Source organism: Cricetulus griseus (genome assembly GCF_003668045.3).
Source record: "Cricetulus griseus strain 17A/GY chromosome 1 unlocalized genomic scaffold, alternate assembly CriGri-PICRH-1.0 chr1_1, whole genome shotgun sequence".
Taxonomy (NCBI): domain Eukaryota; kingdom Metazoa; phylum Chordata; class Mammalia; order Rodentia; family Cricetidae; genus Cricetulus; species Cricetulus griseus.
In genome coordinates this window covers 21,870,119-21,886,623 of record NW_023276807.1, presented here as the reverse complement: position 1 = coordinate 21,886,623, position 16,505 = coordinate 21,870,119, and the positions used below count along the sequence as shown (strand labels likewise).

Here is a 16,505-nt window from a genome sequence, read left to right as displayed (position 1 = left end):
CCTTGTAATCAACAAGGGTTGCCACATGATGTTTCCTGTATACTAGTCAAGATGCAGGAACACAATTCAGACATTTTCTTGTTTCTCGAGTTGATATTTGTAATTTTTGTGTATGTCAAGCCACAGAATTTTCCTACATATTCATGTCACAGTTCCAAGCAAACATCTTTGATGCCCTTGTTCACGATTGCTGAGGCAATTGTATGTTTCTTTTGTAGTCGCAGCAATTTAAGAAATTACTAAGAAACTATTAATGTTTGTATTTGACATTTGCTTTAATTGGCTTTTTAAAGTCAGTATTTGTTTTTCCAGAAATCTTTTTGGCTTTGAATTTATATTTGAGTTTCATGCATACATGTTGCTAATATTTTTATGATTCCACTGCCTCATTACCCCAGCACACAACTGTAGACAGCATGCTGTGATTTAATGCTTCTCCACAAATTAACAGACTCAGTATATTTTTAATCACACTGCCTAATAAAACCATACTTAACTATATTGGTCTGCATTTCTTTAGACTATTTTGCAAGGCTCTCATTTAGCTTATTTCTATTATAATGAGATGTAAAGAATTTAGTGAAAATTGGTTTTCTCTAAGTTAGGATTAAAATACATTTTCCTTCTCTAAAATGAATATAAAACATGTAATGAAATATACATTAATAATTCAAATATGTAAATAAACTAAGTTATAAATCATAAGAAATCCATAAAAACAGATGATCACATTTCTCTCAGGACTTTGTGTGCTATCTTAATGTCTCTCTTTAATAAAAGTCACAAGTGTGTTGACCTGCTGTTTACAACTCAGAGGAAGCCAACAGAAGCTGTGACTCTCCATGAGTTCACATGATGGATAGTTCTACTGGGAGAGGCCAGTGATCATAGGCTGAGACTATGCAGTTGTAGTTAATTGTTATTAAAGCTTTCAAACAAGCATATTCATTCTCTGTACACATCTCAGCATGTTTATGGCTTCCTAAGCACCACACTTCAACCACTTCTTTACACTACTGGGATGGTTAACCAGCTCCTGTCACTTGAGAGAGGATAGTCCTCTTCACTCTTCTAGCCCAGGCTTTTCTTTCCTTCTTTCTTTCTTTCTTTCTTTCTTTCTTTCTTTCTTTCTTTCTTTCTTTCTTTCTTTCTTTCTTTCTTTCTTTCTTTCTTTCTTTCTTCTTTGAGACAGTTTCTCTGTGTAGCTTTGGAGTCAATACTGGCACTCACTCTGTAGACCAGGCTGGCCTGGAACTCATAGAGATCTACCTGCCTCTGCCTCCCAAGTGCTGGGATTAAAGGCATGTGTCACCAACGCCCAGCTAGCCCAGGCTTTAAAAGAAAGCCGATACAAGGCTAACTTGAAGGAAATGTGGTTAACTAAGGACTGTTTCCCTCTGGCATCATCCTTTTTACTATTGTGTTGCCTGTTATGGTTGCATGTGAAGTGTCCTCCAAGGATGGATACATTGCTTGTTTCATGTCTAGTTGTTGGTGCTATTTTTGAATCTGGAGGATATAAGTTCCAGAGGATGTACATGTGAAGGTCATACCTATTACTACTACTCCCTACTTTCTTTCTGCTTCTTGTCTGTGATACATAGGACAGGTGACTCTTCTACATGTTCGTACTGCTAGGATATTCTGCCACCCTGCCATGTAGCAGTTTTTCCTAAGAGGAAAACTGATCATCTTGGAGGGTAATTTCTTAAGATGTAAGATATAAAAGGAAAGGAGCACAACAGGGTATTTTAGGACCATTTGCTTACAAGGAAGTAAAACAAGGGCTCTAAGGGGAGGTAAAACATTCCATCCTGCAGGGAAGCTCATTAATACAGGATGTCAACAACTTAAAATAACTGCAAGAAGTCCCCGAATCTGACCAGATTCATGAGCTCTTTTCCCCTGCTCAAGAATATATAGGCAGTAAAGCCTTCTGAGAGTTACTCTATGCCAAGCCTAGCCAGTTGGAGGAAGCAGAGACCAGCTGAGCTGTCTGAAAAAGGCTAAGATCAACTGAGCCTCCGAGAAGGGAAAGTCTCCATCAACTGAGCCTCCTAGAAGAGAAAGTCTCTGTCTTACTGAGTTGCCTGCAGGTTGTGCCATATACTCCAGGTTTCAGCTTTTGTAAGTGCATGAGTGGGCACTGGTGATGCAGCTGTCTTTGAGTCACTTGTGTTCCCATAGGTAACGCCAATGAAACTCAACTTTGGTGCTATCTGTTCTTTGGTCTGTCTTCATTTTCCTATCATTGGGAAGCACTCCTTTGTTTATGCCTTCCCAGGAATAGTGCCACACCTCACTCCTCATGGACCCCAAAACAATGGAATCAAAGGCTGTTAATCAAACCTTCTGAAACCACGAGCCAAAGTTGGCCTTTCTTCCCTTTAAATTGTGTATTTCAGGTGGTCTGCTACAGCAATGAGAAAGCTGTCTGATTCATTTTCCCATTGTTCCCACAGGGATTTTGTAGGCACAACCTCCATAACTATCCTTTACTGTTGTCTTTTTCTTTCCTATTTAATTAATTATCATTCTTAATGGTGATGTAGCTCATTCCAGTATCCGTAAAAGGTGACGACGCAGACATTTTCTTTTTTTTTTTCCTTTTTTTTTTCGATTAGAAAGAAAATTATTTTACATGTCAATCCCAGGTCACTCTCCCTTCCCTCCTCCCCTGCCCCCCACAACTAATGCCCTACCCATCCCATCCCATACCCTTTCTTCACCCCAGGAAGGGTGAGGCCTTCCATAGGGGGTCTTAAAAGTCTGTCATATTCTTTGGGATAGGGCCTAGGCCAAGCCCCTTGTGTCTAGGCTCAGGGAGTATCCCTCCATGTGGGATGGGCTCCTGAAGTCCATTCCTATGGTAGCAATATGTACTGATCCACTACAAGAGACCCCATAGATTTCCAAGGTCTCCTCACTGACACCCACATTCAGGGCGTCTGGAACAGTCCGATGCTAGTTTCACATCTAACAGTCTGGGGACCAAGAGATTTCCCTTGTTCAGGTCAGCTGTTTCTGTGGGTTGCACCAGCCTGGTATGGACCCCCTTGTTCATCAGTCCTCCTTCTCTGCATCTGGATTTCAGTTCAGTTCAAGGTTTAGCTGTGGGTGTCTGCTTCTACTTCCACCAGCTGCTGGCTGAAGGTTATATGATGGCATATGAATTAGTCATCAATCTCATTATCAGGAGAGGACATTTAAGGTAGCCTCTCCTGTGTTGCTTAGATTGTTAGTTGGTGTCATCTTTGTAGCTCTCCAGATATTTCCCTAGTGCCTGATTTCTCTTTAAACCTATAATGTCTCCCTTTGTTATGGTATCTCTTGTCTTGCTCTCTTCTGTTCTTCCCCCAACTCAACCTCCAACTCAACCTCATGTCTTCCTCACCTCTCCTCTTCTCTCCTCATTCTCCTAGTTCCCTCCCCCCTCCTGCCATGCTCCCAATTTTCTCAGGAGATCTTGTCCCTTTCCCCTTCTCCAGGGGACCATGTATATCTCTCTTAGGGTCCTCCTTATTTACCAGCCTCTCTGGCAGCCTGGGCTGCAGGCTGGCAATCCTTTACTCTATGTCTAAAATCCACATATGAATGAGTACATACAATGCCTGTCTTTTTGTGACTGGGTTACCTGGGCCAGTGGATGGAGGTGGGATTGGGCCAATGGATGGAGGCAGAACTGCCACGGGTGCTTTGGCAGTGTCTGGATGCTCTGGATCCCACTGCCGAGTTCGGATCCGTGAGCAGGCCACATATCAGTTATTATATACCCTGAATATCAGATGTTTACATTTCAGTTCACTACAGTAAAAAATTATGGTGATGAAGTAGCAACAAAAATAACTTTCTGGTTGGGGGTCACCACACATGAGGAACTCTACTAAAGGGTGGCAGCATTAGGAAGGTTGGGAACCACTGTTTTCCACCTTCCTGTGGGTCCTCCCAATGCAGTTAATGGCTAGTGATTTTGCAATACTTGCTTTCCCAACTTCCTTTCGACATCTACAGGATATTTACTGTTGTTTTCAGAGGCTTGCACCTTTAGTTTCTCCATTTGTCGGATTTCTTCAGTTGATGCATGTCATTCAAGTACAAAAAGAAAATATTCTTGCCTTCCAAATGTGGTCTTAAGTCATCGCCCTTTAAATTCCAGCTTACGGGCAGGGGAGATGACACAGTGGTTAATGCAATCAACAGGAGTAGAACTTTAATCTTCAAATGCATATAATTCCTCGGTGGGCAATAACCCCAGCCTCTGAAGGCAGAGGTGGGCTCTTTAGAGCCAGATGGCTAGTAAGACTAGCCATGTTTCAGAGTTGTGGTCTGATGAGAGACCCTGCCTCAATAAACAAGGACGGCTCCTGACATATTTCCAGCTTCTAGTGTACACATGTGCACACATCCATACACATGTGTGCCCACTCAGGAAAACATGAATACACACATACTACACACACATGCAAATTGAAAAAAAGAGAAACCGAAGCCTCTGAAAAGGATAGTAGTCCACAATCCTCTGACTTTCTCAAGATTTGGATCATTTCCTCAGACCACGTCCTCCTTAACTACTCCTAGATGTAGGGGTTACACCAAGTTCAAGGCCCTGTCCCTGGTACTTTTCTTTCCGAATCCTGTCCTTTAGTTGCAGTCCACCTTCAGTATCCTGCCTTCTCTGGGGATTTCCCAATAGTAAATTCCATCCTTTGTTCTTGAGAGATCTGATGAATTTATCTTTATTTTTAAAAACTACTTTTTCTTTTAGATTTATTCTTTTAATTTTATGTGTATGAACATTTTACCTGAATGTATGTATATATACCTTGCTCCTGAAGAGGACAAAGGAGGGCATTGCATCTTCTGGAACTAGAGTTACAGATGGCTTTTAACCACAGTGAGGGTGCTGTGAATTGAACTTGGGTCTTCTGGAAGAATAGCCAGTATTCTTAGTCACAGAGCCATCTCTTTAGTTCTGATCAACCTAGGTTTTAAGGGCTGGTGCTCTTCCTGCCTGTGTCCCTAGATGTAGACTTTAAACAGATTCATCTCAACTTTTCCTCTATTGTTCCTTACTGTTATCAAAGGCACTCTCCCTATTTTCAAATTGTTAGATCAGAAATAACTTAAAATTTGTTTGCTCTGTGTAGTGTCAGTGTCATATGTATATATAATGAATTTTAGTCATTTCACCCCCCATTACCCACTGATACTAAAGTCTATTGCTTTGTGTCTCTGTCCATTTGCTGTCCTCAATGTTGACAGCATCTGGCTATTTGACTTGCTTAGGTAATTGATGTTCTACCATCTACCTTACACAAAAGATGCATAGGGTACCTCTTACTCTGTCTTTCCTGTCATATTATGATTATCAAACTTACTATGGTGTCTTTGCTTCTGCTTGGAAGCCATCAAATTCCACACAACTAACAATGATGTCTGTGTCTTGTTCCATCCCTAGTACAGAGCCAGGCTCAGTTGGGAGTTTTGGCCACTATTTGCTTCTTCCCAAATATTTTCCCAGAGGTCTCCTTAGTTTGCAGAAACTGCCTGTTGGGAGATAACTGGGAAATTATTGTCCTTGTTTCATCCCAGAGAGAGTAGGCATAACTGTTTGCCCCAATGTGGGATAAGATCTATGTGCCCCAGGGAGTCTTGTGGAGCCAAACTATTTTAGACTCCTCTTGAAGATATTTCTTGCTTTCTCTGTCTGCTTCAGTTGCTCACAGGTTTCTTTAATCAGCCACTTGAATGAGGACAGTTTCTACCTCTGCTTTTAATGAAGCCCAGGATAGCTAACTTCCACAGCATGTCACAGAAAACAGAATTCAAGGCTTTCAGCCTCATTTTTTCCTGCTAACTAGCTCTTGTTTTTCCCCCTCAGTGTACAGAGTTTAGTTTTATTTCTTTCATAAGAATACTCCCAAGTAGCCTAAAAAGAAAAAAACTTAATATCACGGTTAAATAAATGTATAAAGGTATGCAAATATTTTACATGAAACAATTCACAAAATAAATCATCAATGGAAAATATGAAGAAAATCACAAGAATACAGCCATTTTCCTCAATGGTAGCTTACTCTATTGCACTTTTTGTCTTGTCTTGATGTTTTGGTTCTGAGCCTAACCTTTAATGGCTGAGGCATCTCTCTACTCCAAGGCTTGCTCTTCTTAAAGTGTCATTATGATTGAACATATACAACATTTGCTTATTATTTATGGGGATATATATATATATATATATATATATGATTTCATGTGCATTCAAGTATTAAGTATTTCTTTAGATATACATTAATTATGCTTTAATAAGCCAATAGATTTATTGTTAGCATCTCTGACAAAAGCAATGCAAATAACAACCTTTGCTAGTGCCAAGGATGGATGTAGTCTAGCACATAGTTTCTATTCTGGAACCACTGATAGCTATGCAATGTATCTTTTATACTATAGTTACTATAAAGACCACTATGGTGAACATGGTGACATAAATACAAATGTTTATGAATGCATTTGTACTGAACTTATTAAAAATATCCAGTGGGTATTTCTAATTTCTAAAATTCAGAGGACTTTTTTGAAAAAAAGGAAAACAAGAAAAGGAAGGCCATTAATTAGCTGTTTCTGTAGATTTCAAAAATGACTCTTAGTACTAATGTGTATCCATGTGAAAGAAAAGTCAACTGTGGCATCATCACATTTATTTTGCAACTGATACTGTCTCTTGAGAATTTCAGTATGATACATTGAAAAAGATGAAAACATTAAACTTGCTTTGAGAATTCCCTTGTTACTGGAAGTTATCAAAGATACTAGAGGTTTGTAAAGATGAGGTTCAAAATGTAACTTTCTGGTTTTAAATCATTAGGCCATAAAAAATGTTCCATTGTTCCTCATGCTTTGTCCTTTAAAAAATTCCATGTTTATGGTTCCCACACTCGTTCTGGGTGTTGGCAGCCATCCACACAGATATTCACTGTCTCTCAAGTGGATAAAAACGTTCTACTTGACATTTTCCCTGGCAAAGTTAGCAAATTGTCAGGAATGTGTTCAGTGTGATGTAGACACAGTAAAGGCAGTGATGCTTGCGGGTGAGTTAGCACCGCCCACTTTGAAGAAACTGTTTCTTCTCTTTCCGGTTTCCCCTAAGTGCTTCTGTGGCTAAGTGGGTAGCATTTATAGGATGCTTCAGTACACACCTGTCACCAGAGAACAGTCAAAGTGCCTCTGGCTTAATTCTGTAATATACCTGAGAGCTAAGTTGTGATAAAACAGATAAATTTACATTAGAATTTGAAGCAGTTTGCCTGGAGTTATGAATTAAACTAAACCCACAGCTGGAACAGGATGACTCTGACAGTCGCCCCTCCAGCTTCCTGTCCAGGCAATTCTGGTTGTTAACTGCTGGCAAGATAAGCAGGGCACAGGAAAAGAATGGTGTGTGCCTTTCTCTGCATGGAGACCAGAAAGGATCAACTGCACCATTGTCCTTCTTAATGTGTGGTCTTAAAATGAAAATTAGAGTGGATCTTAGGTCAGCGCTTCAGTTAAATTCTCAATATTCTCCATTTTAAAGATATGCAAATCCAATTTTTATGTGGAACCACAAAATAGATAGTATTTCTTCTTATATAAAAATATGCCTTGCTTCTGGCCGCCTGTAAAGTATTGTTGAATTTTTATAGCTTCAGTTTCATTTGATGGGCAGGAATGACCTTACCATTCCTTTCCCCTCCCCACTAGGTTGTGGTAATTTGATGTTCTGGAAATGCCACCCTCTACCAGGCCAGTCCTTCTGAAGCTTTCAGCATCTCTGGACATTGGAGACAGGGTGTCTTCAATTTGAAGGAGGCTCCATGATGGGCTTCTTCCATGACACAGAGCAGTTCTTACATGGATCCATACAAATAAACCACTCACAGTCAACCTCCCATTTGGAAACTAGGAATCATTCTTTGTTAAACACCAAATGGAGATAATTTACAAAGTCATTTTATTCTACTACAAATCATGTCACTTGGCCCTTTGTTTAAATGAATGTAAGAGTCTTAGCTCATTGTGCCTTGGCTATCTACATAAGTATTGGATTGTAACCATAGGCTACAATCAATTTTCTTCCTCACTGATAGTCCTCTCAGAGCATTTTGTCTTTCTTGCTTTAAGTTCATAGCAGGCACTACTAATTAGACTGAATTTTACCACAATGGACCACAGACATACTGCCATTAACTAGCCATGACATTTAACTGGCTCTAAAGGATGGCCTTTTCTCACAAAGTCCAATCCATGCCTGGTGCTGTCTCCTTTCTCCTGACTTCAATTAGACTGAGCCAGAAGTTGTCTCCCTACATCTTGTTTCTTAGATTTATAGTTCCAATCAGGCAAAGAGCAAGAAGCCAAACTAGAAGATGTTTACTGCTGTTACGCAACCTGCACCCTTGCAGATATTTGTTATTAATAGACATGGGCATCTTTTCTGCCTTCCTGTCTTAACTCATTGTTTCAGCAGGTATACATACATACAAACATACATACGTACATAATATACACATACACACACATCTATATAATTTTTAATTTGATGAAGATTTGAGAGACACTAAAACCCCAAAGACTGCTATGGAATCTGCAAAGTGGAATATGGGATAAGTGTAGATTTGGTCATTTTCATACATTGAGTCTGATATTGAGTTTTGGAAACTCAAGGAAAGTATTGCTGAAATCACATGCTTCTTGTCTAAATCCTGCATGGGTTGCTTAACTTCTTCATTCATCTAGAAGTTCTAGACTGGATTAAAGATGATATCTTTCATGAAATCTCAAGGCAATCCTCATGGGAAAAATAGCTTCAGGAAACAGTAGGAAAAGATACCATCCATGTGCTTGCAAGTATATGACATTTGCAGTTGGCATGAGCCATGGGTTGCAGGATGCAGCATGGTAAAGATGCTGTTTACAACATGTTTATGACTCAAGAGAGACTTCCCTTTCTGCATTTATGTTCTAAGTAGGAATAGAATCAAAGTAAACTTTTTAAACAATTTTTTGGTAATACACCCTGTTAATATAGAACTATGAATATATCCATGATACATTTGAAAGGTCAGTATCAGTTTTAATAGATAAAAATAACAAGTTTAGCTCTTTCTTCTGTCTTTAGACGAAGTCTCACTAAATATCTTGGTTGGCCCTAGAACTTGCTTTGCAGGCCAGGCTGACCTCAAACTCACAGAGATCCACTTGTCCTAGCTTTCCGAATGCTAGAATTACAGCCACGAGCCACAATGCCTGGCAGTTCCTTTTTATTGTCTGAGAAATTAACCAAATGACTTCCTTAAATTACAAATTCGTTATAGTTTGTCATTTTGTCAAAAAGCCTATCTCTCTGATAGGTCTGACCTACGTTGCCACAACACTGTGTCCTGAAAAGCACAAGGATATGACACAGGGCACTGATTCTCAACCTTCCTAATGCTGCACCCCTTTAATTCAGTTCCTCATGTTGTGGTGACCCCCAACCATAACATTGTTTCATTGCTACTTCATAAATGCACATTTGCTACTTCTGTGGACTGTAATGTAAAGATCTGATATTCAGGATATCTGATATACAACCCCCGTGAAAGGGTCATTCAACCCCTCAAAGGGGTTGTGATGTACAGCTTGAAAACTGCTGAGAGAGAGGCACCATTGCACATGGAAATTATGCTAAACCCCGTAGAAACAAACAAGCTTGAGGAAAAACTTGCTTGAGTGAGTGTTGAAGTACCTGTTGGTTTCCTGGAAGCAGTGATTTTGATGGCCTTTGTCCTAGTGGGATCAGCAAACCCAATGATTATTAGAATGTTGCCTTGTTGCTTATGCAAGAAGGAAATCAAGGCTCTTGCCATAAAAATCCTGGTAAATTTATACATAAGCACTATTGATTCATAATAAAAGACCGAAGCCTCGGCTTTCCTACAATGAGGACATCAATCTTCACGTCTTGCCTTTCCATATTAGCAAGGGTTTCTGAAATACTCACTTTTCTTATCAAGCTACATAAATGTTGGTCTTTATCACGGGGCTGTGAAACATGGGCACAGACATCCAGATAAAGTAAGAATTCAAGTGAAGGTGAAGTGTACGGGTTCAGTGAAGTAGTAGTGAAAAGTAATTTTCTTAAATGACTTCTCTTGATCAGTTACATAGTATCACTAATCAAGTTCTGATAGGTGCAGTACCCTGCCTTCCCTTTCACCAACATGTCTGGATCTCCAGGCCGGAGAGGAGAATGATGGTGATTTCTTGTATTCCTCATAAGAAGCCTCTGGTAAGTAGTAGTATCATCTACATTTTCTAAATGAGGTAACAGGTACAGAGAGGAACTCATTTGTGATCACACAGCCCCATAGTGGCAAAGCCAGGATTTAAATTCCATCCATCTGAACTCAGAGCTCATGTGACTCTACACTAAACATTGTCTTGCCTGTGGCATGAGAAGTGGGCTGACTTGCCCACTCCTCGACTTGCCATAATTTTTCTGGCTCCAGCATCGTGGAGGAAATATGATCTTGTTCCTTTGCCACCAAATCTGGGCAAGTGCAACAGGGTGGGGTGTGAGCAGCTCCAGGTCCCTGTGCTAGACTGGGCTGGGATCTAGCTTGGTGAGGGAAAGTCAAATCTGCACTACAATGTCAAAGGAAGCAAGCAAGACAAAACTTTCCAAGCCTGAGGGCAGGCACAGGTACACAGGATAACCTGAGAATATGACTAAGGGTATGGGGGAAAGTTATAAGAAAATTGAGAGTGTTTCTGTTCAGTATTAAAATTAGATTCCAGTAACAGACAGGAAGAATGAGATGTCCTCTTTGTCTAGCCATACAAAGTGCATTTGAGCATGGAAACTAGCTGACTCACTAACAAATGTTCTTTTTTTTAGACTTAGGATGATTTCTTTTATAAAGAATCATGTTAGTTTCACATTTAAATGATACTGTTCAGACATGTATTCAATGTGTGTATAAGAAAAGTAGAAGGTTACATTAAAGAATTACTGTTCTCTTTGTACTTTGAAAGGTTCCATTTATAAAGAACTCCTCAGGGAATCTGCCTCTCAGAAGGGATCTTTATCAAATTTAGCTCGCTTGAGGTACTTCATGTTGGTATCTATGAACTCGTGACGTGCCACCTGAAGTATGTCATTTCTTTAGAAGCTTCTTGGGGCTTCCATTTGGTTCCAGTCCTCATTGCTGCTTCTGCTTCCTCAAAATGACTCCTCTAATTTCCTTACCCCATCTATTCCATTTCCTTATCTCTTCCATTTCCTCTTCTAATGCCATGTCCTTTGACCAATTAAAATTCCTTCCTCAACTGACACTGATTCCGCCTCTTTCTCTTAACGAATTTCTCATGAACACACATGCACCTGTGTAACTTTTGTATGTATCATGTGTGTTCAGGAGCCTATAGAGACCTGAGAGGGCTGTAGAGGGCTCCAAACCCCTGGATCTGGAGTTGCACTATGGTGAGCCATCATGTGGGTACTGGGAACTGACTACTGGACGGCTGTGAGACAGAAAGACCTATTAACTATTGAGACATCTTTCCAGACCCTGATGTGAGTTTTAATACTACTGAATTCTCCCTAAATGTTCAAGTGCTCTCCTTTTGACTTCTTGGTTCTGCTGTTCTTGGGAACCTTCTTACTCCCTATGCTGTTCTCGTCAAGGGATGAACACCCTCCAGGCCTCCACACAGGTTACCTCACTCCTCTCAGACACACTATATTCATAGCATCCGGTCAATATTTATTAGCTAAATTCTAAAACGTGCACTGATTAATAAAGTTTATAAGATGAAAATGCTAGTCAAATATTTTACTTACAAGATTTTTTGTTTTTGTTTTTTGTTTTGGTTTTGTTTTGCTTTTCAAGACAGGCTTTCTCTGTATTGCTTTGGAACCTGTTCTGGAACTTGCTCTGTAGACCAGGCTGGCCTTGAACTCACAGAGATCCACCTGTCTCTGCCTTCTGAGTACTCGGATTAAAGGTGAATGTCACCAACTCCTGGCACTTACAAGATTTTTGAAAATTGATGGCATAAAACAAAGATGAAAATCAGGTTAAGAAAACATCCCCCTACATCTCAGATACACATTGCCATAAAATAGTGTTGAAGTTAAAATTAGTCTTTAAGTATAAGAACATAAAATTTATAGTTTATTAAATGAATAGTTTGTAAGCTAATGTCTAACAGCTTAAAGGACAAATAAAATCAACTAATTAAAAATTCAAACACAGTTCTATTTAAGTACCCATAAAAGCAGTATTGTCACTGAATAAATAGAATTCTTTATAATACACACACACCAGTGTCTTAATAAAAATAACTGTAGCAATACATACATGCATCTGTAATATTTGGCAGTTTTCAAATTATGGCTCTGTGTGAGACTTGTGTTTTAAACTTATCTTAATGTGAGATATTGTTATGCATGTAATCACAGAGGAAATCTAAGAAGTTAATGACTCATCTACCATTAAATGTTTCTCTTTACAGACATTGTGCCTAGAAGTTAAGTCCTGGGCCCTTGCCATGTGTTTTATACTCTATCTTAACAATCTTAATAAGAGTCAAACACCTGCAATCAGATTTACACATTTGTTGACAGTGGATCAATATATTTTTTTTATAGTCAAGGATTTTCCTATAGTATTCTATTTCAAAATTCAATGAAATAGAATACTTACTAGTCTTAATATCTGAACATATGTGTGCATGTTTGTAAGTATGCTTATGCATTTGTGTTTGTGTGCGATGTATGTGTGTATGTGTGTGCGATGTATGTGTGTGCACATGCATTCAGACATACCTCCACCTCACTCATCCATATGGTTAATGAGTTTTCAGGTTGAGTTATACCTGACTCTCGTGAAGAGGAGAAATGGTGACACATATAAACATAAATCTACAAGAGTGCCCTCCTTGTATTAATTCACTTCCTGTTTAAGTAGCTTATATAACAGAAGAAACATTATTGGACTTATTCAGAAATTATTTTTAATTATGGATAATGCCACTTACTTTCTTTGAAAAGCATGGCAATTTTGAAAGAGAAGTAGCAACAGGGACAAGCTATACACAACAGTGACTATAAAAATCCTGTTTCATTATCTGCTCTCTGACCCTGTTGCTCTTCACAGAACATAAAAAGAAAGTAATAGGAAATATTATGGAATGCACACATTGATAAGCGTATTTGAATCAAAATAGTGATTGAGCTATATAGTTGAAATAATTGCCTCTGCAATTATGAAAAATACATCAGCTTCATTTGTCCTTTGACCTACCTATCTTTTTTGGAAATGAAAGTTTTGATAAGACACAAATTCAGTTTGAAGTATATATTTTTTTTTAAAAACCCTCATTTCTCATTTTAGTACCTGACAAGTCGCTCATAATCATCTTGCAAACCAAATTAAGGCATGTGGGTGAGAAGGAAGCAGAATCCACATACATTTGCATGTGCTTTGATTGGCATGTCCCAAGCCCATGAAAATATGCCAGGCTATGTAGGCTATGCTGGTGTTACCTGGGTTGGCAGGTCCTTTTCTATTTAGAATTTATTAATGATTTCAGTAATAGAACGATGAGCCTGTTTGACTTGAAAACATGATTTGCATACTCTAAAACAACAACAAAACTGATGTTCCGATAATAAAGGATTAGAGACTAAAATCCAGAAGATGAAATTTAACAAGGATTGTTCCAACACAGCAATTATAAGAAGACAACCATACAACAGGGAGAACATTACTGGGCAGATGTTTCATTCAAACAAAAGAGGGCAGTGTTTACCTGAGCACATGCCAGTGCCATCTCAAAGTGTCATCCAAGATTTAAAGCATCTTAGGATGAAGTGGGGGGGGGGGAGTCTACTGTATAAGATACTGGGCTTACCTGACACATTGCACTGCACCCTAATAAGATTATACTTTTCTAGTCCCATTCTTGATAGCTTGAGGAGGTCAGTTAGTGTTTCCTGGGACAAACTACCAGCCTGCAGTGGGCTTAGCAATACATAAAATGAAGGAAAAAATATCAAGAGAATTGGTTCTTTATTAACTCCCAAAAGGCAAACCTTAATAAATTGTCTTCAGATATTTCAAGTACACTGGTAATTTGAAGGATTTGATTTATTTCACAGAGGGTAGAAGTGAGATTAATGAACAAATAAGGATGATTTAAAATACACCGGGACAACAAGAGAAAACATGACCATGACTTCAGCAGCCAAAACCAAGTCATTTAAAATCATGTTACAGAACACTCATCCACACTGCTGTAGCATTGATAATACCTGCTTCATGTAGCACAAAGACTTGATAAGCAAGCACACGAGAAGGCATGTAAAAACATGTGAGCCCCAGAATCAATGGAAGACAGTGCAAAATGACCCAAGGATCGTGTGTCAAGAGTCCCAGTGGAGCAGATGGGTTGCCAGGACCCTTAAAGGATTCCCTTTGTTGGAGACACAGAGACTTTGCTCTGGCCAGAGATAGAGTTATTGTGGCATTTCCAGTTACAACTGATACTCATTTATTGCCTGCTTCATCTTGGTTGAAATCAATAAATAGTAATTAAATTAGAGGCACAAAGAATCACATATGCCAATTAGCTATTTTGGGTCAAGAGCACAGTAATATCCAGTTTTTAGAGAATGTGTGACTAGGCTGGACTTCTACCAAAATACTCATTAACTTAAAGATTAAAACTATGGTCAAAGTATTTTAGACCAAATTAGCGCTAATTGAGTTTATACAAATAATTGTCTGTACGTGTGTGCTGCCAATTTTGAAAATATATTAGACTTTTCTGTTGTTAAATTTCTGTCAAAATCTCTAATCTTACAGTCTGCCTTTGCTAGTTGCTACCCTATGTGCACCTGTTTGCTATATTTTTTTTAATTTTATTAGTGCTCAAAAATAATTATCCTCTGAGTTAGCAAACTCTTTCAGCTGTTACTAGTTTACTTACCCTTTGACCTTCTTTTCCGGGTGGACCTTGGGGGCCTTGTATCCCTATGGAACCCTGTGAGGAAAACGGAACACATGTTAGCACTCTATATCCAGTGCATCTGCCATGAAAGAATGTAGTGATAATTGATCCTCATTTCAGTGATGAAACCAAACAAATTTAAGTCATTTGAGCTCCTGCAAAGTTAGTCCATCGGTCTGTCAATGATGATAAATGGCTCTTCATGGTTTGGTTTATTTTTGGACCTGATTCCCAAAAGAAATGGAAGCTCTGAGTCAGGGAGAGATTAAAGCAAGCAAGCAAACAAACAAACAAACAAACCTTCTTATTACTGAAACCCCATATTGCCAAACTATCACACATGGGTGATAACAACATTTGCAAGCAGAAAATTTACCTTTTACATATTTAAACTTTATAAATAAAACTACAAGTCTGTTGAGAGTAGCTTTGTGTCTTTTCAGAAAACACATGGTTATGTTGTTGGCTTCAGATGTCTATAACATGCAGCTTTCAGCATCTTACCTATTATATTTAATTATTTCTCTTATTATCACCAAATGATGAGGGAAAGTCATTAAATGTTAGATTGTAAAAAATGCTGAGTAAATCCCAGGTGCTGTTAATTTGAAAGTGAAGTCTCTTGAATTTTACAGGTATTTGTTATTACAAGTTGAAACTCAGATTATATTGCTTTTCTTCATCTTCAGCCACTATTATTGGTTATTCTTGGTCTTGCTTATTGCTTCTTCTTTACCTTTAGAACCTTCAAATACACTTTATGTGGGATTTTACACTCATGTTCAGAGTTTTCTGTTCTCTTCATGATCTCTTGTATTTGTGGGCTTCAGATCCTTCACGGTGATGATTCCTAGAGCCATAACCTTAGTTTATCCTAATGCAGATCTAACAGTCAAATGCCTGTGTGACAAACCCGCTTGGATATCCCACAGGCATCTGAAATTTAGCACATCAAACACTGGATGCAGGACCCTCCCTAACTCCTCTTTGGCATTCCCCACCTCAGACCCAAACAACACTGTCTTGTCACTCAATCTAGAAATCAAGCTCACACCCTACACTCTCGTGCTCATTCCTCAGATATAATTGTCAAGCCTGCTTTGTTTTTAATACTTGAATCCATCTCTCTCCATTCCTGTTGCTTTCAGATGATCTGCCTGTTGGCAAAGCTTCTTGATGACCCTGTCACCACCACCCCAGTCCTCAGAAAGCCCAGCTTTGCCTCCCTGTGTCTCTCCTGACTTGCCTGCTCAGCTTATTATGGTTTAAATTTTAAAGAAAAAAATCACATTACAAATTCATTTAAACGGTGTTCATATAATGACTTGGTACTCTGGCCGGGCTTCAAGCTACAACAGGTGGAATCTATCTTATTCAACTTGGTATGGGAGTATTACTGGCTAAAGAAAAACAAATGCCAATTGGGGAATCAATCCCCTATAGTAAAAAAAAAAAAAAATGGATGAGGA

The 16,505-nt window shown here is 38.9% G+C and overlaps 1 protein-coding gene across 1 annotated transcript in view; it reads right to left on the bottom strand.

Annotated features, from left to right (window-relative positions):
* Window positions 1–16,505, bottom strand: part of Col19a1 (collagen type XIX alpha 1 chain) — a 298,074-nt gene that overhangs the window by 119,087 nt on the left and 162,482 nt on the right. The window contains exon 15 of the mRNA XM_027392846.2: window positions 15,016–15,069. Within this exon, the coding sequence (XP_027248647.2) occupies window positions 15,016–15,069 (54 nt within the window). The remainder of the gene's footprint in view (window positions 1–15,015; window positions 15,070–16,505) is intronic.